Raw genomic sequence first — 24257 nt, 5'->3', positions numbered from 1 at the left:
AAGAAATTACAAGAGAAATTAGAAAGTACTTTGAACTGAATGATAATGAAAATACAACATCAAAATTTGTGGGATAACTGTCATGGCCAAGGGGAGCCAAAGGAGAAATGATGACTAAATGTAATGTGGTATCCTCTATGACATGCTGGAAGAGAAAAAAGGTAGGAGGTAAAGAATGAGGACATCTGGGCTGGGCATGGTGGCTTACACCTGTAATCCCAGCACTTTCAGAGGCCAAGGGGGGCAGATTGCCTGAGGTCAGGAGTTCCAGACCAGCCTGGCCAACATGGTGAAACCCCGTCTCTACTAAAAACACAAAAGTTAGCTGGGCGTGGTGGCAGGTGCCTGTAAAGCTACTCGGGAGGCTGAGGCAGGAGAATTGCTTGAACTTGGGAGGCAGAGGTTGCCGTGAGCTGAGATCATGCGACTCCACTCCTGCCTGGGAGACAGAGCAAGACTGCGTCTCAAAAAAAAAAAAAAAAAAAAAAGAGAGGACATCTGAATAAAATATGGCTTCCATAATAACAGTGTATCAGGCTGGGCACGGTTGCTCATGCCTGTAATCCCAACACTTTGGGAGGCCGAGGCGGGTGGATCACAAGGTCAGGAGTTTGAGACCAACCTGGCCAATATTGTGAAACTCCATCTCTACTAAAAATACAAAAATTAGCGGGGCGTGGTGGCGGGTGCCTGTAGTCCCAGCTACTTGGGAGGCTGTGGCAGGAGAATTGCTTGAACCCAGGAGGCGGAGGTTGCAGTGAGCCAAGATTGTGCCATTGCATTCCAGCCTGGACAACAGAGTGAGACTCTGTCTCAAAAAATAAAATAAATAACAATGTATCAATATTGGTTTGTTAATTGTGACCAATGTAACATTCTGATGTAAGATTTTTGTTTTTTTTTTTGAGACGTAGTTTCAGGCGGAGGTTACAGAGGTTGCAGTGAGCTGAGATAGCACCACTGCACTCCAGCCTGGGCAACAGAGTGAGACTCTGTCTCAAATAAATAATAAATAAATAAATAACAGTGTATCAATATTGGTTTGTTAATTGTGACAAATGTAACACACTAATGTAAGTTTTTTGTTTTTTGTTTTTTGGTTTTTTTTTGAGGCTTTCACTCTTGTTGCTCAGGCTGGAGTGCAGTGGCCCGATTTTGGCTCACTGCAACCTCCACATCTCAGGTTCAAGTGACTCTCCTGCCTCAGCCTCCCGAGTAGCTGGGATTACAGATGCTTGCCATCAAGCCCAGCTAATTTTTTTCTTTTTAGTAGAGATGGGGTTTCACCATGTTGGTCACGCTGGTCTTGGAACTCCTGACCTCAGGTGATCCACCTGCCTCAGCCTCCCAAAGTGTTGGGATTACAGGCATGAGCCACCACACCTGAGCAACCTGGATAATTTTTAATTTTTTTGTGGATACATGAATTTTGCTGTGTTGACCAGCCTGGTCTTGAATTCCTGGCTTCAAGCCATCCTCCCAAAGTGCTGGGATTACAGATGTGAGCTACTGATCTGGCCAAATGAAAGATGTTAATATGGGAAACTAGACGTGGGGTATATGGAAACTATACTATCTCTTATCTTTGCCACTTTTCTATAAATCTAAAACAATTCTAAAATAAAATGTTTATTAAAAAGTACTAAAAAATGTGGGATGCCACTAAAGCAGTGCTTACAGAGAAGTTTGTGGGTTTAAATATATTTATTGGAAAAGAAAAAAGGCCTAAAGACTTGACCTCAAGTTCTACCTTAAGAAGCTAGTAAATGAAGAACAAAATAAACCCAATGTATGTAAAATGAAAGGTAATAAAGACAGCAGTAGAAATTAAGAAATAGAAAAAGACAATAGACAAAACTGGTTCTTTGAAAAGATTAATAATATTAACAAACGCATAGATAGACTGATAAAGAAAAATACAGTTGACCCTTGAACAGCTCAAGGGTTGGGGGCACCGATACCCTGTGAAGTCAATAATCCATCTATAGCTTTTGACTCCCCCAAAACTTAACTACTAATAGTTTATTGTTGACTAGCAGCCTTACTGATAACATGAGTTAATTAACACATATACAGTATATATATGTTGTATACTGTATCCTTAAAGTAAGCTAGAGAAAAGATATTATTATTAAGGAAATCTTAAGGAAGAGAAAGTATACAGTTGACCCTTGAACTGCACAGGTTTGCGGTTCGCAGGTCCACTTATACACAGATTTTTCTCTGCCTCTGCTACCCCTTAGACAGCAAGACCAACCCCTCCCCTGCTTCCTCCTCGGTGTACTCAATGTGAAGACTGAGGATGAAGACCTTTATGATGATCCACTTTATGAATATATACATATACAAAATGGATAAAGATTACTAAATGTACTGTTAACAATGAGATGAAGCTGGGCATGGTGGCTCACACCTGTAATCCCAGCACTTTGGGAGGCCGAGGCTGGTGGATCACCTGAGGTCAGTTCTTGATCAGCTGGCCAACATGGTGAAAACCAGTGTAAGGTGACTAAAGTGAGGATGGCAGTAGGTTTGGATTCCTTATTTACTTACTTGTAGTTTGTCACTTCTCAGTCACCTTGGTTGAGATCACAGAGTTGGATGGTTTGTATTTCCTTGGCTTCTAGTCCTTGTCAAGGCCTTTAAAAAGAGCAGTGGTTCCCATCTGGAAGACTGGGCTAATTACAGTATTTCAGAAAGCTTAATGGAATTTATGTATTTACCCAATTTAAGAATATATAAACTAAAGTTACTTTGCCTGGAATCATGTCACCTCAGGGTTTAAATACTAAATCTTCCTTATCGATTGAATACTTTGCTGGCAGTTATATTTTGATTTTTTAAGAAAATGAAAATGAGTATTCTTAATACATGCAGATTAGAAATGAGCTTGTGAAAGGAAAAAATAAAAAGAGGGAGACTTTGGTTAAAAGGTTGATATAGAGTATTTCTATTATACTGTATGGCTTTATTTTTTTTATCCATTTACTAGGGGTTGATGTTGTTGGCTTTGTCAAATAAAAGCACAGTTTGTATTTTAGTGCTTGGTTTTCAACCAAGTAAATATATAAAAATTTCACAGTAACTGCTATAATTTCTACCAGAGAGTCACACTCTTTTACTGACTTTATTGCTCCTAAGTTTCTTGTTCCTGTTTTGCTTTGGTGGTTAATAATTGGAAGCACAATTTAAAACATTTCTGGACGTATCTTTACCAATTTCTCCAACCCTTAGAATAGTGCTTAGTGCTCAATAAATGTTTGTTGAATGAAGTAACAAAATAACACATGTAAGTAGTAATTAAAGTTGAAGTAGATGTTACATTATAAAGCAGTTAGAAGTAGTATGCTATAGCACTTCACATTTCTGTTTGAGATTTAAGAGATTATTAGTAATATGGAAAGTATAAATAATACTGTATCTATCCACAAAGGTATATTTCTTTGTTTTGGTAGCTAATTGACATTCAGGTTTCTTAAGTGTTTATATTTTTACCCCATAATCTTACTTTAGTGTTTTGAATTTTATTTTTTATTTTTATTTTTTGAGACAGAGTCTCGCTGTGTCTCCCAGGCTAGAGTGCAGGGGCGTCATCTCGGCTCACTGCAACCTCTGCCTCCTGGGTTCAAGCGATTCTCCTGCCTCAGCCTCCCAAGTAGCTGGGATTACAGGCACGTGCCACCATACCCAGCTAATTTTTGTATTTTTAATAGAGACATGTTGGCCAGGCTGGTCTTGAACTCCTGACCTCAAGTTATCCACCCACCTTGGCCTCCCAAAGTGCTGGGATTATAGGCATGAGCCACCATGCCTGGCCTGAACTTTGTTATTGAATAAAATTATTTAGGCATTCAGTAATATTATGAAGTGGGTTGCATGGCAAGAAAACTGCCGAGTAATCAGAGGAGTGGAGAACCTTAGGCCTCTTTCATTGATCCTTCTGCCATATTATCTAGGAGTTACAGATTAAACTATGGTAGTTTGTAACCTCATTATGTTGCAGTTTTAAAATCTCCTAAGGAATGTACCCCAAATGAAGAAGCAGATCTATTAGAGCCTGATGTTTTCTGTAGAAGAAGGAAAAATGCTGCTTGGGGAGTAGATTTAAAATTTCATATAGAGCATCTCTAGCAGGGACTTGAGGAAAGTGTGCTAGTGCTAGAGGATTATGAAAGAGTAAACCATTGTTGAGTCTTAATCTAAACCCCTGGTATTTTCTTTCTTTCTTTCTTTCTTTTTTTTTTTTTTTTTTAATAGAGAGCGTCACTCTTGCCCAGGGTGAAGTACAGTGGCACAATCATAGCTCATTATAACCTCAAACTCCTGGGCTCAAGGAATCCTCCTTGCTGTGCCTCCCAAGTAGCTGGGATTACAGGCATGAGCCATAGTACCCAGCGAATTCTTTCATTTTTTGTAGAGACACTATGTTGCCCAGACTGGTGTTGAACTCCTGTCCTCAAGTGATCCTACCACCTCAGCCTCCCAAAGTGCTGTGATTACAGGTGTGAGCCACTGTGCCTGGCCTCAAACCCTACTATTTACTCAGCTCAGTTACTAAACTCACATTTAGTAACCCAAGATGGATAGTTCCATTTGGAATAATCAACAAATACTTTTGAATTCCTTATGATATGTCATATACTGTTCTAAGTGCTAGACCGAACTATACTAGTGAACAAAATATGCAAAGTCCTTTTTCTCACGGAATTTAAATTTTAATTGGCAGAGACAGAGAATAACAAATACATACTATGTCAGGTAGTAAAAGATAATGTTCCAGATATCACTTGTTCATAAACTATTCCAAAATTTCCTGGCTTAAAACAACTCTTGTATTGTGTCTCACAATTCTCTGGGTTGAAGAGGGCTTATCTGGATGGTGTATGTATTGGTCTCACTTGGGGGTCTCTCATTGGTGGCTGGACCTGGAGCCCCCAAGATGGCTCATGCTTCTGGCTGTCGGTTGGTCCTGCTTGTTGTTTGGGTACTCAGTGGGGGCCTCAGTTCTTTTTTTACCTGGCCTTTCCCTGTGGCTTTGGCTTCTCGCAGCACGGTGGCTGGCTTTCAAGAGGGAGTGTAACAAGTGGGCAGAGGCAGAAGGTACAGATTTCTGAAAGCCCAGCCTCTTAAGTTATACAGCATCACTTCTGCCACATTTTATTGATCAAAATAGTTCACAGGGAGGGGAAACAGACTCCATCCACCTTTTCATGGATGGTGGCAAGATCACATTGCAAAAGAGCACATGGGGTAGCAGATATTGTTGAGGCCTTCTATGGAAACATGATCTACCACAGTGCTATAAAAAATTAAGCAGGTTAATAGGGGAATAGAAAAACTGGAACTATGTGGAGAGGTGGGGTGTCAGAAAGTGCAATATTATGTAGAGGGTTAGGCAGGGCCTCTCCCATAAGGCAATATTTTAGATACCTGATGGAAATGAATGAGCCACGGGAACCATAAGGACTTTTTAAGGAAGAATATTCCAGGCAGAGAACAGAAAATGTAGAGGTGCTAAGGTGGGAGGATCTGTGATGTGAACAAAGAATAGCAACGAGGGGAATGCGAGTGCACTAGAATGATATAGGAAGAACGGGAGGGCATGCGAATGATTCGGAGAGGAAGAGAGAAACAGATATTGTAGCCATGGCAAAGACTAGGTTTTCTGTGAGTGAGATGGACGCCATTGGGAAATTCTGAGCAGAGGAATTACATACAGGTTGAGTTCCTTTATCCGAAATGCTTGGGACCAAAAGTGTTGTGGAGTTCAGATTTTTTCGGATCTTGGAATATTTGCATACTTACTGGCTGAACATCCCAAATCGGAACATTCCAAATCTAAACTGCTCCAGTGGGCATTTCCTTTGAGCATCATGTTGACACCCAAAAAGTTTCCGGTTTTGGATCATTTCAGATTTCAGATTTCAGATTTTTAGATTTGGAATTTTCAACCTGTATGTGTTCTAACTTAAACTTGTTTTTTTTTTTTTTTTTTTTTTTTTTTTTTTTTTTTTTTTTAAGACGGAGTCTTGCTTTGTCGCCCAGGCTAGAGTGCCGTGGTGCAATCTTGGCTCACTGCAACCTCCGCTCCTGGGTTCAAGCAATTCTGCCTTAGCCTCCTGCGTAGCTGGTATTACAGGCACCTGCCACCACACCCAGCTAATTTATGTATTTTGAGTAGAGACGGGGTTTCACCATGTTGGCCAGGCTGGTCTCTAACTCCTGACCTTGTGATCTGCCCGTGTCGGCCTCCCAAAATGCTGGGATTACAGGCGTGAGCCACTGCGCCTGTCCATTCTGAATTAAACTTTAAAAGAATCTTATTCTAAGAATCTTTGGCTACTCTCAAAACACTGTTTTGAGAATCAGCTGTGAGAGGACAAGAGCAGAAGGAAGGAAGGAGTCGTTTCAGTAGTAGGGTAATGCCGTGTGGGATGATAGATGTGCTGGGTGGTGAGAAGTGTTGGAATTTGGCTATATAGCAAGGTAGGTCTGACAATTTCCTAATGAGGGTGGATATGGGGTGAAAAAGAAGGATCAAGGATGGCTCCCAAAATGTTTACCCTATGCACCTGGAAACGGAAAGATCTGGGGGAGGAGCAAGGTGGAGGTGAGGAAGATAAGACTTGTAATTTTGGTTATGTGAAGATGAATGTAAGAAGGTACTGAGGAGAAAAGGTTACTAAATGTTACTTCCTCATTGCAGGTGTGACGTTGAGTGCTTCAGATCTGGTCACTATGGTACGAGAACGAAAATGCATATTATGCCACATCGTGTACAGCTCAAAAAAGGTAATAATGGAAGAGGGAGAATCTGAGGCTTTATGACTATTTTTTAGAGAGACATGTTATTAATAGATGTTATTAATATTAATAGACATATGTTATTAATAGGAAAAGCTTTGACAATGTCTTATTTATGCTTCTTTTCTTTCCTAAACCATAGTCTCATTCCACTGGTTTCTTTCTCGTTACTGCCTCCTAAAGCCAGTACCTGTATTATTAAACTTCTGTCCATCCAGAATTTGAGCGTATTCAAAACTAGATGACACAGAAATTTAGTAACCAGTTATAGGGAAGATACCTTAAAATTCCAAGGTTATTTGAAGTCATACTGCTTTCTGCAATTTTAAAATCATGTACTTTTTGATTAGCTAAGGATATAGCATCTATTATATGTACCTACAATCTGTTTATGCCTATGCTTGTGAGAAGTGCAGCACAGCAGAAATGGTATTAACAATATCCTAGATGTCCACAAGGTGGGGATGTTGTTCAAAGTAAAACTTTTTTTTTGAAATGGAGACTTAACTGTGTTGCCTAGGCTGGAGTGCAGTGGCGCAATCTCAGCTCACTGCAACCTCTGCCTCCCCAGTTCAAGTGAGTCTCCTGCCTCAGCCTCCCAAGTAACTGGGATTACAGGCGTGTGCTGCCGGGTGTGGCTGATTTTTGTATTTTTAGTAGAGACAGGGTTTCACCATGTTGCCCAGGCTGGTCTTGAACTCCTGACCACAGGTTTTTCACCTGCCTCGGGCCTGTCAAAGTGCTAGGATTACAGGCATGAGCCACTGTGCCTGGCCAAAACATCTTTTTAGGACCTAAAATTGGCTGCAATTTGTGTCACTTTTTGCCTTTACCTGCCTTTATCATTTGCTTTCAGAGTAGTGCTGCTAGTTTAAATACTGAGGAATTTATTCTCTTTGCTTTTAAGATGCTCTTGATTGTCACTGGAAATGCAGAGAACTGGGAGGATCATGGGCTAGGTTAGCCAGGGAAGTGTGAGTGGAAGTGGTAAACTTTGAAAAGTGTCTAGAGTAATGATGGTTTAAGAGAAATGAGGAAGAGATATTTTAGGTAGGAGAACAACATGTACAGAGACAAATAGAATGGAGTATGACAGTTCTAGGAGTTGGCAAGAAGGCTCATCTGATTAAAACAGTTTTGCCTTGGTAATAGCAGGACTGTAATTTGTAAGTAAGTGAAGACAGTTGATAAACAGTGTTGGATGCCAGACTGAAGGGTCGATTATGATCCACCAAGTAGACTTGGGTGGATACTATTTTTTTTCTATCTAGATTTCTGTTAGTGATGGAAAAATTAGTGAGATTTAAAAATCATGTTTAATAATATACCTGCTACTATTTACAAAAATAGAAGAATGCTCTTCTAGTTTTAAAAATTTGATGAAGGTTTATACAAATTGTCAATAAGTCAGAATTCCTTATGACTACTTTCACGTTGGACAGAGGTAGGGAGAAGATGTGAGATGGAAAGGCTGCTGCTCAGAGTTGTGATATCAGAGTTTCATAGAATAGCAGCCCTATCTTGTGATACCATGATTTTGTGATTTTGCCATTTTAAATCTTTCTGGCTCTTCTACTCTGGTTTCAAACATACTTTTATCTTTTCATACTTTTCCATGATCATAATGAAGTTAAATGAAGAGCTGGAATTATCTACTCCTGCCCTAGGAAAAGCTGATTGTAGTTTTTATTTATTTTCCTTTTTTTAAAAAAAAGGAAAAGCTGGTTGTAGTTTTTATTTTTATTTTTTGCCTTTTTATTTTTTTTTAAAGCAAGGGAATGGCCTGCTTTAAGTGAGTGGTATGACTTAAGAAAGTAACAAAATGGGTTAGTTGGAAGGGATAACTGATACTTATTTTCAGATAGGACTATGAACAATGGGTGTTGAAGCCGTGCTTGTCTCCAATTTCCCAAACTAGTGTAACTCTGGTTTCTCCAAATAAACTATGAAGGAGAAAAGGTTCTAAGTGACTTGAGTATGGGGAAAAGCTGTGTAAGGTATCCCTGAGTATCCTGAGGCCCATTAACATAAAATACTGAGAAGCCCTGGAGTTAAATATATGTGTATAATAGAGATGGAGTCTTACTATGTTGCCCAGCTGGTCTTGAACTCCTGGCCTCAAGTGTGAGCCACTACACCTGGTCATATTTTTTGTATTATTCAATGTTTTCCACATGTGTTTAACCATGAGTCCCCCCTCCCCTCCAACCAACCCAGCCTTTAAAAATATAGTACTGATTAATATACAAGGCCTAAATAGAAGCCTAATACATGAGAAGGAATGCATTTGGGGCTATTACCTTAATCCTGTGCCTGTGGATCTTTTTTCTTTTCTTTCTTTCTTTTTTTTCTTTTTTTTTTTTTGTTGTTGTTTTGTTTCATTTTGAGACAGGGTCTTACCCTGCTGTCTAGGCTGGAGTGCAGTGGAGCCATCTCAGCTCACTGCAACCTCTGTGTCCCAGGCTCAGGTGATGCTCCCGTCTCAGCCTCCTGAGTAGCTGGGACTACAGGCATGTGCCACTACGTTCAGCTATTTTTTAATTAAAAATTTTTTTTTGTAGGGATGATGTCTTATTAGGTTGCCCACACTGATCTTGAACTCCTAGGCTCAAGTGATCCTTCCACCTCGACCTCCCAAAGTACTGGGCTTACAGGTGTGAGCCACCCTGTCTGGCTGAATTTTTTCTAATGATTTTTGAAAGCTCAGTTGTCTCAATGTTTGCATTCATTCCTTGGAGCAGGGTGGGAGAAGGTTTTGCATGTAAATTTAGGACAAGATTAGTGAAGTGTTTTAAAAAAAACAAAAGTCACATTAAAACTATTAGTGGGTGATAACATTTTTATAGTAAGAAGAATCAGTTTTTTTGTCAGACAAACCCATTTCAGTGAATGCTGTTTTGGTCAGGAATGGTTTTGTTGTAAGGAACAGAACTCACTTAAATTTAGCTCAAGTAAAGGAGATTAGGCATATTGGTAAGCATCTAAATCAAGGAAGAATTGAATAACAGGAAGCATTGAATAACAGGACTTGAGAAGATTTTTTTTTTTAGATGGCGTTTTGCTCTTGTCGCCCAGGCTGGAGTGCAATGGCGTGACCTCGGCTCACTGCAACCTCCACCTCCTGGGTTCAAGTGATCCTCCTGCTTCAGCCTCCTGAGTAGCTGGGATTACAGGCATGCACCACCATGCCCAGCTAATTTGTATTTTTAGTAGAGACGGGGTTTCACCATGTTGGTCAGGCTGGTCTCGAACTCCTGACCTCAGGTGATCCACCTGCCTCCGTCTCCCAAAGTGCTGGGATTATAGGCGTGAGCCACCGTGCCCCACCGAAGATGTGTATATTAATGGATTTTCATTCTATTCTGTCACTAACTTGTCTTAGTTTTCAGGTCCACAAGTGTTAATTTTAGTTAGCGGCCAGTCAGTTGTGGCTAGAAGAGGTAATGTGTAAAGCTACTCTCTCCTTATTTTTTTATTTTTTATTTTTTTTGAGATGGAGTCTTGCTCTGTCTCCAGGCTGGAGTGCAATGGCGCGATCTTGGCTCACTGCAACCTCCACCTCCTGGGTTCAAGCGATTCTCCTGCCTCAGCCTTCTGAGTAGCTGGGATTACAGGCACGCGCTGCCATGCCCGGCTAATTTTTGTACTTTTAGTAGAGACGGGGTATCATCACCATGTTGGTCAGGCTGGTCTCCAACTCCTGACCTTTTGATCCACCCACCTAGGCCTCCCAAAGTGCTGGGATTTTAGGCGTGAGCCACCGCACCTGGCCTACTCTCTCCTTATGAAGCATCTGTAGAGCTAGGAAGGAAACGATGGTCATCTTCAGTAAAATTGCCATTTAAAAGCAGTGTTTTGGCTGGGCACAGTGGCTCATGCCTGTAATCCCAGAACTTTGGGAGGCTGAGGCAGGTGGATCACCTGAGGTCAGGAGTTTGAGACCAGCCTGGCCAACATGGTGAAACCCCATCTCTACTAAAAATACAAAAAATTAGCTGGGCATAGTGGCGCATGCCTGTAATCGAGGCTACTCAGGAGGCTGAGGCAGGAGAATCTCTTGAAACCCTGGAGGCAGAGGTTGTCGTGAGCCGAGATCGAGCCACTGCTCTCCAGCCTAGGCGATAGAGCGAGACTCCGTCTCAAAAAAAAAAAAAAAAAAAAAAGAGGCGTTTTGAATCACAACCCTGTTTATCACACTATAGTAGATAACTTTAAGTAACAGTGGGTTGTGTTGTATTGTTTTTGACAAATGAACTGTATATAATGAAAAATCTCAATGCACCAAATGCTTACAGTGTGACATGGTGTTTGAAGCATTAGCTTTGGTGTCAGATCTGCCTGGGTTTGAATCCCACTTTGACCACTTGATTATTTGTCACTCCGAGAGGGCAAGACTAAATATTTTGTTTGTTTGTTTGTTTTTTGAGACAGAGTCTCACTCTTGTTGCCCAGGCTGGAGTGCAGTGGCGTGATCCCAGCTCACTGCAACCTCCGCCTTCCCGGGTTCAAGCGATTCTCCTGCCTTAGCCTCCCAAGTAGCTGGGATTACAGGCGTTCACCACCAGCCCAGTTAGTGGTTTTTTTTTTTTTTTGTATTTTGTATTTTTAGTAGAGATGGGGTTTCACCATGTTAGCTAGGCTGGTATCAAACTCCTGACCTCATGATCCGCCCGCCTCAGCCTCCCAAAATACTGGGATTACAGGCATGAGCCACTGTGCCCGGCCAAGACTGAATATTTTCACACTTAACCTTCAATGCCTAGCTCTATTCTTGGCATATAATAAGAACTTGATAAATATTTGGTGAATGAACGAGTTAACTTCTCTGCATTCTTCAGCATGAAGTTAATCATACTCCCTCAGCAGTATTTTGCAGTTCAAGTGAGAAAATGTTTGAGGGACTTCACACGGAATGCAGTAAATAGCAATAACACAACAAGTGTAGTAGCCCTTTATTATTATATATGTGAACAGCCATTCTTTAATTATGGCATACTGGCTGTGTATACTGTAGAGTGACAAAGGGATAGACATTTATAGCTTTTTGAGTTTTGTGTACGTGTATGTGTACATGTGTGCATGTTTTTTTCTTTTTTCTTTTTTTGAGACGGAGTCTCATTCTGTCGCCAGGCTGGAGTACAGTGGCACAATCTCGGCTCACTGCAGCCTCTGCCTCCCGGGTTCAAGCGATTCTCCTGCCTCAGCCTCCTGAGTAGCTGGGACTATAGGCACGCACCGCCACGCCCAGCTAATTTTTGTATTTTTAGTAGAGACGGGGTTTCATCATGTTGGCCAGGATGGTCTCGATCTCCTGACTTCGTGATCTGCCCACCTCGGCCTCCCAAAGTGCTGGGATTACAGGTGTGAGCCACCGTGCCCAGCCGTGTGCATGTTTTTAAGTGGCAGCTTTCCCACATATTTTCTTCCCTCTAAGGATGGGAAGAAGGGAACCTACTATAAATGTTCAAACTTTTCATTGGAACCAAACAAATCCACTGGGGAAGTGAGGGAGTGGACAGTGAAGATAAAGGATTGATTAAGCTGCTATGTTCAAAGTATTTTTTTTAAAACTTTCTTATCTAGCATAGAGAGGCTCTGTTATGTTTGTAACTCCTATCTAGAATTGATGTATCCATCTATATTCATTCAACAAATGCTTATTGATGACGATATGCTAGGCCCTGTCCAAGACATGGGTAAAGTGAGAGTTGTAGCTTACTCTTGAGAAACTGTGGATAAAAGAAGCCAAATAGTTGAAAAGTTGAGTGATTTGAAAGTTTTTTTTTTTTAAATGAACTTTAGTAAATTCTTTATAATGGGATAGAATTTAACCTACTTAGTTTACTCTTAAGTGTTTTGCTTCCTAAAGATAATACTTTCTAATCTTTTTGGAAAGCCACTTAAATATGTCTTTTTAAGAATTCTTTTTATTTAAACATGAAATATATTAAAAAAACACAGTTAATTATTAAGGAACTGATTTCAGTATTAAATTGAGAATAACCAAAAACACATTTTGACGTAAGGAGTTTGAGCCCCAATTTTTGATTGAGTAGGAACAGAGGAGTTTTTTTTTTTTTTCAAAGCAATCCTGCTTAGTTTTAATCTACTTTCTTTTATTTTGAAGGAGATGGACGAACACATGCGGAGCATGTTGCATCACAGGGAACTTGAGAACCTCAAGGGCAGGTATGGGAACGGCTCTCTTCCATAAGTTTGTGAATGTGGGTGGATCTGAGTGATGATGGTGCCCGTCAGTTTGTTTTGCAGTAATCCGTCATAAGCAAATGTTGCCTTATGGCGTAGAACAACCTTTTAGAATTAATACCAAGTGTAGTAGATTTTTGGCATTCAAAAGGGATAAACTCTGATACCTTTGGGCATCTCAAATGTGTGAATTCACAGCAGCCCTATCAAGTAGATTGCAACAAAGGTGAGTTGGGATGAGCTAACTCTCTCATTAGTAAGCTTTCTCATTCCTACGTGCTAGCCTTGCAACTAGGACATTTTGTATTTTTACTTCAGCAGTGTTACAAATTATTGCATGCCATAAACGTTTAGTATTGCTGGAATTGTCTGAGACATCCCAAAGTCTGCTAAATAGCACTGAATCTCATTGGTATAAACAGAATTGGAATATAAACCTTAAATGTATTTAAGAATGCTGGCCAGGTGCAGTGGCTCACGCCTGTAATCCCAACACTTTGGGAGCCCAGGGTGGAAGGATTACTTGAGCCCAGGAGTTTGAGACCAGCCTGGGCAACGTAGAAAGACCTTGTCTCTACAAATAAAGAAATTAGGTGGGTGTGACAGCTAATAGCTGTGGTCCCAGCTATTTAGGAGGCTAAGGTTGGGAGGATCACTTGAGCTTAGGTAGGTCCAGGCTACAGTGAGCTGTGATTGCGCCACTGCCCTCCAGCCTGGGTGACACAGTGAGACCCTGTCTCAAAAAAAAAGAAGAATGCTATTCTGTGATTTGAAGCTTGAGATGTTTAAGGAAAGGAAATCTAATAAGTGGACACCTTTAAAAAATGAAATGTAGGCCAGGTGCAGTGGCTGATGCCTGTAATCCCAGCATTTTGGAAAACTGAGCCAGGCAGATTGCTTGAGCCCAGGAGTTCAAGACCAACCTGGACAACATGGGGAAACCCCATTGTATTAGTCTATTCTCACACTGCTAATAAAGACATACCCGAGACTGGGTAATTTATAAAGAAGAGAGGTTTAATTGACTCACAGTTCCACGTAGCTAGGGAGGCCTCACAATCATGGCAGAAGGTGAATGAGGAGCAGAGTTACGTCTTAGATGGCAGCAGGCAAGAGAGCTTGTGCAGGGGAATTCCCATTTATAAAACCATCAGATCTCCTGAGACTTATTCACTACCATGAGAACAGTATGGGGGAAACTGCCCCTATGATTCAGTTATCTCCACCTGGCCCTACCCTTGACATGTGAGGATTATTGCAATTCAAGGTGAGATTTGGGTGGGGACACAGCCAAACCATATCACCTGTCTCTATCCCCTGCCCCACAAAAAACCCCCAAAATTAGCTGGGCATAGTGGTGTGTGCCTGTAGTCCCAGCTACTCATCAGCCTGAGGTGGGAGGATGCTTGAGCCTGGGAGGTGGAGGTTGCAGTGAGCCAAGATCACACCACCACACTCCAGCCTGGTGACAGAGCCAGACCCTGTCTCAAAAAAAAAAAAAAAAAAAGTAGCATGTGTGTATATTCCATGTCTTTGGTCTATTTGTGATTTATTTTGATGTATTTGACTTCTGTCAATTTGAAGTTTGGAAACAAGATAGATGGAGGAACATTGGGAACCTAGGAAATAGGAATTATATCTTATCCCATGAATAATAGTTACAAGTTTGTGTTTTTTTTTTTTTTTTTTTTTTGAGACGGAGTCTCACTCTGTTGCCCAGGTTAGAGTGCAGTGGTGCCATCTCAGCTCACTGAACCCTCCGCCTCCCGGGTTCAAGCGATTCTCCTGCTTCACCCTCCTGAGTAGCTGGGATTACAGGCGTGCGTCACCACATCCGGCTAATTTTAGTAATTTTAGTAGAGACAGGTTTTCACCATGTTGGTCAGACTGATCTTGAACTCCTGACCTTGTGATCTGCCCGCCTCGGCCTCCCAAAGTGCTGGGATTACAGGCGTGAGCCACCATGCCTAGCCAATAGTTACAAGTTTTGATCAGGATGTCAACCTAGGTCATTTGAAATTTATTTTTTTATGACCTACAGTTTAAGATTCTGTTGGCAAATTAATGTGTTATTAAACTTTCAGCATCTCTTTAGCCTATTAGTGGAATTTTTCCCTGCCCCCAGTCTCTTATTGTGTGAAGGTTAGGTCTTAGCAGCAATATAAAGGAGACTGTCACTCACTCAATTTTAGTATGGGGAGCCCTTATTATTTTTAATATATACTTTTTTGAGACAGGGTCTCACTCACTCTGTCACCAGGCTGGGGTGCCGTGGCACGATCACAGCTGACTGCAACCTCGAACTCCTGGGCTCAAACAATCCTCCCACCTCAGCTTACTGTGTAGCTGGGACTACAGGTGTGTGCCAGCACACCTTTTTGGCTTTTATTTTTGGCTTTTATTTTTTGTAAAGACAGGGTTCCTCTCTGTCTTTCATTTGGCCTTTATTTTTTGTAAAGACAGGGTTCCACTCTGTTGCTCAGGGTGGTCTTGAATTCCTGGGCTCTAGCTGATCCTCCTACCTCTGCCTTCCAAAGTGGTGGGACTACAGGCATGAGCCACTCTGCATGGCCAGAAGGCCTTATCATAATACCTTGAATATATACGATCTCTACGTCATTAACATTCAAAATCTATGAAATGCAGTCAACTTTTGATTATGTGGAGTATTTTACTTAAAAATCCCATTTTCAACAGACTTCCTTCTAGAGTTCATTTTATTATGGATGACTTACCTGCCACCCTACCCATATGCACTATATCATTAAACCAAACAAACGAGGTCAGTAAATCTAGTCTGTAGGAGAGAAGCCCATTGCATTCAAAGATTAATGCCTCATTTATTTCAGACGTCACTAATCATCCATTTAAAACATTTTTAAAAGTTTGGGCCGGCCGCGGTGCTCGTGCCTGTAATCCCAGCACTTTGAGAGGCTAAGACAGGAGGATCACTTGAGCCCAGGAGTTCGAGACCAACCTGGGCAACATAGTGGGACCCCTGTCTCTACAAAAAATAACAAAAAACAAAACAAAAAAAAGCCAGGTGTGGTGGGTTGCACCTGTAGTCCAGCTACTAAGGAGGCTGAGGCAGGAGGATCCCTTGAGCCCAGGAGTTTGAGGCTGCAGTGAGCTATGATTGTGCCACTGCACTCCAGCCTGGGTGGCAGTGAGACCCTGTCAAAACAAAACCAAGTCTGGTCACATAAGACTCATGTTTATAATCAATACAGAATCATAAAAAGTTGTTTAAAAAGTAAAAGTCTTCTCTCCACCCCCCTTTCCCCTCTAAATCCTATTTCTCTCTTAGAGGAGACTCAATGGTTGGTGTGTATCCTATCCAGACCTCTTTCTATGTATTTACATACTTATTTATTTATTTATTGAGACCCCAAGCTGGAGTGCAATGGTGTGATCTCGGCTCACTGCAACCTCTGCCTCCCTGGTTCAAGCGATTCTCCTGCCTGAGCCTCCCAAGTAGCTGGGATTACAGGCACGTGCAACCATGCTGGCTAATTTTTTCTCTTTTTAGTAGAAACTGGGTTTCGCCATGTTGACCAGGCTGGTCTCGAACTCCTGACCTCAGGTTATCCACCTGCCTCGGCCTCCCAAAGTGCTGGGATTACAGGCGTGAGCCACCGCGCCTGGCCTATACATTAATATTTATAGATACACATTTTGTTTTGTGATGTTAACTTAACGAACCACATTGTCATTTATGTTTTGTTCTGTAATGTGTTCTTTTCCACCCATGCAACTACACTGTGCTGTGGAGATTTTATCTACCATTTTAAATTATTTGGATCACAGTAAAATAATTAGGAAAAAGGCCCTAAAAGCCTCCCTGAGCTGCCAATGGGAATGTCAGGTTTCGCACCCAAACTCATTTTCTTCAGAGGATAGCCTTTAGTACTTATTTACTCACATATTGGATATAGTGTTCCTGACCTGTAACAAATTATGTTACATATAAGAGAGAAGACAAACAGCAAGAAAAAACAGCTTACGAAATTATAGAAAACCCCATAAAATCTCAAAAATTGTTTACTGACTTGGAGCATTTACTGTAAGGACGGTCTTCACCAGCTTGTACCATAGGGACAAATAATTATCAGTCATTATTTCTTTACCCTGTTATCCTGAGTTTGTGATTATTTCCTCTGGATTTCATTTTTAACTGCTGGGTTTCTGACACTGAGACTTTCTTTTTCTCTTTATAGTTGTGTCTACAGTTTTTGGTTGTGATCTGGTTAAGAATTGCAAAGTATGTGTTACTTAGGCTTTGCAGCAAGCTTGAATAAGCAATAAGTAACTGGTCTTACTTGGTTCATGGCTGTGGACATGTGAAACATTTCCCTATTTTTTCCTAATATACTTCTTCAGATGTGTGGGCCGTAAGTAACATCTCCAGATAGAGACTATTAAAAAGGCACAAACCTTTATTTATTCAGCAGCTGTTGTCGGGTAGTTAGAGCAAGCTTAATAAAGAAAAGCTTATGGAGAGAGTATCTTAAGACTTTGTGTTTCACACATGAGAGGAAATTGTGTGGTAACAGGATGAAGCTAATTTAGGCCCTCCTTTAAATGCCCTAAGGAAAATTATTGCCTTTGCTAGCCAAGGAGCAAAGCTGTACATTTCCCCCATGATTATTTTATTTATTCACACAGTATAGTAAGTATTTTAACTGATTGTTAATAAACAATTATCAAGTAACCTCATTAAAAGATTAATTTGCTATTAGGCTTTTAAAACATGGTTTCCCAAACACTGTGTTGAAGCATGAATGCCTGTTGTCTAGAGAACAGAGGTAATAGAGGTAATATGCTTACTCCACACACACTTGAATTTTCAGAAGATGTGGCTACATAGAGAAAGAACAGGGTAGTATAACCACATCTCCTGAAAACGCAGATGTGTGTGGAGGTAACCATATTACCCCTACACACTTTTTGAAGTTTCTTATAAAGTTTTTTTTTGAAGTTTCTTGCAAAGTTTCTATTTTAAACTGGATTTTATTTATAAGAAAAATGTTAGGGATTTGGTTTTTGAAAAATTATTTTTAGTGTTAATTTTTTTTTTTTGAACGGAGTTTTGCTCTTGTTGCCCAGGCTAGAGTGCAATGGTGCAATCTCGGCTCACCGCAACCTCCATCTCCCGGGTTCAAGCGATTCTCCTGCCTCAGCCTCCCGAGTAGTTGGGATTACAGGCATGCGCCACCACACCCAGCTAATTTTGTATTTTTAGTAGAAACGGGGTTTCTCCATGTTGGTCAGGCTGGTCTTGAACTCCTGACCTCAGGTGATCTGCCCGCCTTGGCCTCCCAAAGTGCTGGGATTACAGGCGTTGGCACCTGGCTAGTGTTAACTTTTATACTGCACTTACTGCGTATGCCCTTCTGGGCAGGGTCTCTGATTTGTTCTCTGTCAAATAATTTTGGAACTATGGTTATATTCTTTCTCACTAGGATTGCAAAATGGTTTGAAAATGTTCCACTGTTAAGAATCCAACATATGTTTGTGCTTTGGGGGTTGCAGGGTGTGTGGGTTTACGATTATGGATGTTTATTTTTAACAGTTAAGTTCTGCCTACTTTATACAACATTCCTTAATATTTTGGAAAGTCAGTATTGCTTTCTAGTTGTGTCTTTTAAGAGCGAAGGGTTTTGATAGTTTGAGCATTAGACAGATTCTCTGCATTTTAGAAGTAAGGATAAAATCATGGATTTTATTTTAAAATACTTTTTAGGGATTATACTAAAGTCCCCAATAGAAAGATGTCCCTGGTACTGCAATATTCAGTTTAGCATTCTATGAGCTTTTAGGTAGAAAAGTAGGCTAAGATATTTTCCATAGTTTTAGAGAGTTTTAAGACAAATATATTTTCTTTTTTTTTTTTTTGAGGCCAAGTCTCACTCTGTCACCCAGGCTGGAGTGCAGTGGAGTGATCTCGGCTCACTGCAACCTCCACCTCCCAGGTTCAAGCGATTCTCCTGCCTCAGCCTCCTGAGTAGCTGGGATTACAGGCGCGTGCCACCATGCCCGGCTAATTTTTGTATTTTTTTTTTTAGTAGAAATGGGGTTTCACCGTATTGGCCAGCCTAGTCTTGAACTCCTGACCTCGTGATCCACCCACCTCAGCCTCCCAAAGTGCTGGGATTACAGGCTTGAACCACTGCGCCTGGCCAACAAAAAGATTTTCTAACTGGAAAATTGAGTTGATTGGAATGTTTATAGTGTAAATGAGATATTGTAGATTTTTTTTTTTTTTTTTTTTTTTTGAGACGGAGTCTCGCTCTGTCGCCCAGGCTGGAGTGCAGCGGCGCGATCTCAGCTCACTGCAAGCTCCGCCTCCCGGGTTCACGCCATTCTCCTGCCTCAGCCTCCCGAGTAGCTGGGACTACAGGCGCCCGCTACCACGCCCGGCTAATTTTTTGTATTTTTAGTAGAGACGGGGTTTCACCGTGTTAGCCAGGATGGTCTCGATCTCCTGACCTTGTGATCCGCCCGCCTCGGCCTCCCAAAGTGCTGGGATTACAGGCGTGAGCCACCGCGCCCGGCCCGAGATATTGTAGATTTGTTATAGTCCTCAGACTGTTCTGATGCTGCCCATTGTGATAGATTTATATAATTAACTTCTTTGTGTGTTGCTTTGAGAAACAGCTTGTTATTAACGTTCAGTTGGAATGAGCTACCATCAATTTAATTGCTTGAGAGAAAAGTATCGGTATCCCTGGTAAACTGGAGAAAGTTGAGGATTATTCTTTTTTCTTTTTTTCTTTTCTTTTTGAGACGGAGTCTCACTCTGTTGCCCAGGCTGGAGTGCAGTGGTGCGATCTCAGCTCACTACAACCTCTGCCTCCTGGGTTCAAGCGATTCTCCTGCCTCAGCCTCTTGAGTAGCTGGGATTACAGGTGCCCGCCACCATGCCCGTCTAATTTTTGTATTTTTAGTAGAGACGGGGTTTTACCAGTTTGGCCCGGGTGGTCTCAAACTCCTGACCTCAGGTGATCCATCTGCCTCAGCCTCCCAAAGTGCTGGAATTACAGGTGTGAGCCACCACGCCTGGCCGAAGATTATTCTTTAAGTGTATAAATGTAGTAAGTGCAGTTGAAAACCCTCAGTAAAAATAATGTATTTAAGTACCTGTGGAATTAGAATATTGATATTCTGGGTAATCAGGTATTGATATTTTTAGGAAACCTGGTCAGAGCACATTAAAATGAATCTTAAAAATGTCAGTATTTGAGGTTACAAAGTCAAAAAAGAGTGAAAACTTGCAAATTTTCTCAGTTTTTCTGAGCTCTTCTCCATGATCCTTACAAAATAAGGAACAGTGTTGTTTTTTTAAACTTACTGGGCATTGTTTGAGTGTTTAAACTTTGTCACCCTAAACAAGAGTGTCTATGCTAAGTATTTACTAGAAGACAGTTTCTGTTACAGGTCACCTGAATATTCATTAAAAAAAAAAAAGAAAACTCCTTACCAAAAAACAGCACGCCTAGAATTTAGCTGTTTTTTGGTAAGGTGTTTTTTTTTTTTCTTTTGTTTTTTTGAGATGGAGTCTGGCTCTATCACCCAGGCTGGAGTGCAGTGGTGTAATCTCGGCTCACTGCAACCTTTGCCTCCCGGGTTCAAGCGATTCTCCTGCCTCAGCCTCCCGAATAGCTGGGAATACAGGTGCACACCACCACACCAGGCTAATTTTTGTATTTTTAGTAGTGATGGGGTTTCACCATTTTGGTCAGGCTGGTCTCAAACTGCTGACCTCATGATCTGCCCGCCTTGGCCTCCCCAAGTGCTGGGATTACAGGCGTGAGCCCCACCAAGCCCGGCCTTTTTTTTTTTTTTTTTTTCCTTGAATGAATATTCAGGTGATCTGTAACAGTAACTGTCCTCTAGTAAATGAAGTGCCCAGTTTTGAGGGTCTCTTCTGGTTGATGTAAGTTCTGCCTATGTCTAGTTAAGTATTTGTGAGGGAAAGATGGAACAGAGGTGCACGTGTGTGTATGTGTTCTGTCTGGACAAAGATGGCATGTCTTTTTGGGTTGTTGGTTTTTTTTTTAATAGATTGGCATAGGAAGTGCAAAAATATAACTAGTCTAAATCCAAGACACATGATACAGAGTTAAGCCAATTTGGATTGTTGAATGGATACTGCTGTCTTGTAACTATGGTGTTCAGATGTTTCTCATAAATGACTGCATAGTCAGCTGACCCAGTCAAGGGCTTTCCAGAAGCTAAAAAGCAGTTAAATTATTGATCTGCTACAGCTGTGGACACTGATTCAAGACTGGCTTCTGAAGACTGGCTAAGTGAGATTTGCATGAAGTATGTAAAGTAAAAAAACAAAACAAAGCAAAAAAGTCTGCCTAGTTTAACTAAAAACCTGGTTTTGCATCTCTCTCAACTGTAGCATTTTCTGAAACTTGAGAAAACACATTTGCTTGGCACAGCTGTTAACTTCCTACAACTGAAATGCTTTCCATTCCCTTTAAAATAAGCCCTTCTGAAGCAGAATGTAGATCACATGTATCATCCAGACCAAAAAAGTTTGCCTGGACTACTTCTGGGGTCCGGAATCCTCACATTCCAGGCAGAGCTCCAGCTGTTCCGATTTAGTTACCCACTTGGGATTGGCTGCGCCACCTACTCTTGTTTCCACCCCTTAACTTTCACTGGAAGAAAGCTCTAGACTGAAGATTAAATGTAAGCGCTGTCACCAGGCCTTCTGAGTGCAGCTGGCACCATGGGTGTGCTCCAGAGCAACTTCTGCTTGCTCTGAGCCCCCTGCCCTGCCTCCCCTTTCACCATGTTTCCTCTGACAAGATTTTAAGTACAGCAATTCAAGAAGATTTCTCCTCCTAAACGACATTTATCTGAAGTCTATTGCCTCTTGATTGCTGGAAAAGAATCTTAAACTCATTTCAAAAGTAACTTATAAACAAACTTATTAAAAGTGATGAAAGGAGCATTGAAATTAATTAGCACTAATTTTTCACTGTGCCAAAGTGTGCAGTGTCCTTCAGAGGAAACAATAACAGATCCGGTGAGTGTGCCATGCCAGTGGGGAGAATTGAATGTCCCTCATCTCCCTCTTTCCCTAGGGACATTAGTCATGAGTGCCGAGTGTGCGGGGTCACAGAAGTGGGTCTTTCTGCATATGCAAAGCACATTTCTGGCCAGTTGCACAAAGATAACGTTGATGCCCAGGAAAGAGAAGATGATGGAAAAGGAGAGGAAGAGGAAGAAGATTATTTTGACAAGGAACTCGTTCAGTTAATAAAACAAAGGAAAGAACAAAGTCGGTAAGTAATTGATTTTTTTTAAAAAAGCCTATCTATAACAGAACACAGCAGAGAATATATTTTATATCTTTGTCCTGGTCAGCCCATAGCATTTAAACTTAGGTATAAAGTTTAACTTGAGGTTGTTGTCTTATTAATCAAAGGGCAATGGAATGTTTTCTTGAACTACTGTAATATCTTCTTAAAAAAGCAAACTTAGTATTGTTCCTACATAAGCTGTAGCTACATATCTGAAATTTTTGACATGTTGGTAACTATGTTGAGAATGGCTTTATTGGTATCCAAATCTTTTTTTTTTTTTTTTTTTTAAGATGGAGTCTCACTCTGTCACCCACCCAGACTGGAGTGCAGTGGTGTGATCTTGGCTCACTGTAACCTCTGCCTTCTGGGTTCAAGCAATTCTCCTGCCTCAGCCTCCTGAGTAGCTGGGATTACAGATGCCTGCCACCATGCCTGGCTAATTTTTTTTGCATTTTTAGTAGAGACGAGGTTTAACCCCATTAGCCAGGCTGGTCTCAAACTCCTGACCTCAAGCAATCTGCCCACCTCAGCCTCCCAAAGTGCTGGAATTACAGGCGTGAGCCACCGTACCTGGCCAGTATCCAAATCTTTTGAATACCAATAAGTTTTTATTTGGCGTTTAAATTTTCCAGTGGAAAGGTGTTAGAATATAAGCTTCATTGTATAAATTGTATAGTATATAGTATAGTCGTATCGCCAAAATAACAGTGTAGTCTATAGTATATAGTATAGTCTTACTGCCAGATAACATTTCTTAGGAAAATATTTTTTGACTGGTGTGAATTAATGCGGTGCTTCTGCCAAATTTGATTTATCTTTTTGTCTTTGAATCCCCAGTGACTACCACAGTGCTTTCTTGAATAAATTTTTTTTGATAAGTGTCAAGATAATTTAAGCAATATAAATTTTCTAATTTGTACTGCATAATTTCATACCTACATTTATACATTCAGGTATTAGGCGTTTATGTTTTTACCCTACTGCTTTCTGGTCTAAAGAGTTTAATTATAAAATTTGTTAAAAAGAGTTTAATTAATGAGGTAGAAATTTTCAATGTGAGGGAAAGAGAGAGAGAAGCACTTATGAGGTGGGATAATTTTTTAAGTCCCAGAACATGAAGAGAATCATTTCAGATTCTAAAATAAAAATTTAAAGATTCTTCTTTGAATACTAGTTATACCTGATCTGTACCTCCTTTTTAGTCAGAGGCTTGACTATAAAAAGGAAGTCGTTTTTACTCTATATGTTAAAAGTTTTTTTCCCAGGAGGCACGGTGGCTCAGGCCTATTGTCCTGGTGCATGAGGAGACGAGGCCAGGGCTTCAAGACCAGCCTGGGCAACATAGGAAGCCCTTATCTATGTAATAACAACAACAAAAAATTAAAATTAAAAAATAGTTTTTTGAACAAGTCCTTGAAGGAGACTTTCTTCATCTTAAAATATCAATAAAGGGTGAGCATCCCTAATCCAAAGTCTGAAAATGCACCAAAATCCAAAACATTTGAGTGCCAACATGATGCCACCAGTGGAAAATTCCACACCTCATTTCATTTTACAAAATTATTCAAAATATTACCTAAAATTATCATCAGACTGTGTATAAAAGGTGTATGTGAAACATAAATGAATTTTATGTTTAGACTTGGGTCCCATTCCCGTAATATCCCATTATGTATATGCAAAAATATTCCAAAATCCAAAGCAGTTTGAAATGCAAAACCTTTCTGGTCCCAAGCATTTCAGATACGGGACACTCAAACCACATGGTTCTTAAATCATTTAGTAGCTTAGTCCTTCAAATGACATTTTCATTACTTTTAATATAGTTGCAGTTTACTTTATCCTGCTTTAGGCAGTTGGAGCCTCTGGGAGACTTCTATTTTGTTCTTACATACTAGTGCCATTATTAGCTTTATCTGTGTA

General features: G+C 40.7%; 1 protein-coding gene across 4 annotated transcripts in view; it reads left to right on the top strand.

Moving 5' to 3' along the window:
- ZNF106 (zinc finger protein 106) overlaps positions 1-24257 on the top strand; it is a 79230-nt gene that overhangs the window by 12450 nt on the left and 42523 nt on the right. For 2 of the 4 annotated variants that reach the window (XM_008973214.5, XM_003805607.6), the window contains exons 2-4: positions 6707-6792; positions 12932-12993; positions 22113-22313. In XM_008973214.5, the coding sequence (XP_008971462.4) occupies positions 6739-6792; positions 12932-12993; positions 22113-22313 (317 nt within the window). In that variant the 5' untranslated portion in view covers positions 6707-6738. The remainder of the gene's footprint in view (positions 1-6706; positions 6793-12931; positions 12994-22112; positions 22314-24257) is intronic. The other 2 variants (XM_034938575.3, XM_008973221.5) reach the window with 1 other exon arrangement.

The sequence above is a fragment of the Pan paniscus genome, chromosome 16 (assembly GCF_029289425.2).
Source record: "Pan paniscus chromosome 16, NHGRI_mPanPan1-v2.0_pri, whole genome shotgun sequence".
Taxonomy (NCBI): Eukaryota; Metazoa; Chordata; class Mammalia; order Primates; family Hominidae; genus Pan; species Pan paniscus.
Note: the sequence above shows the minus strand (reverse complement) of the source record. Positions and strands in the feature narration are given on the sequence as shown.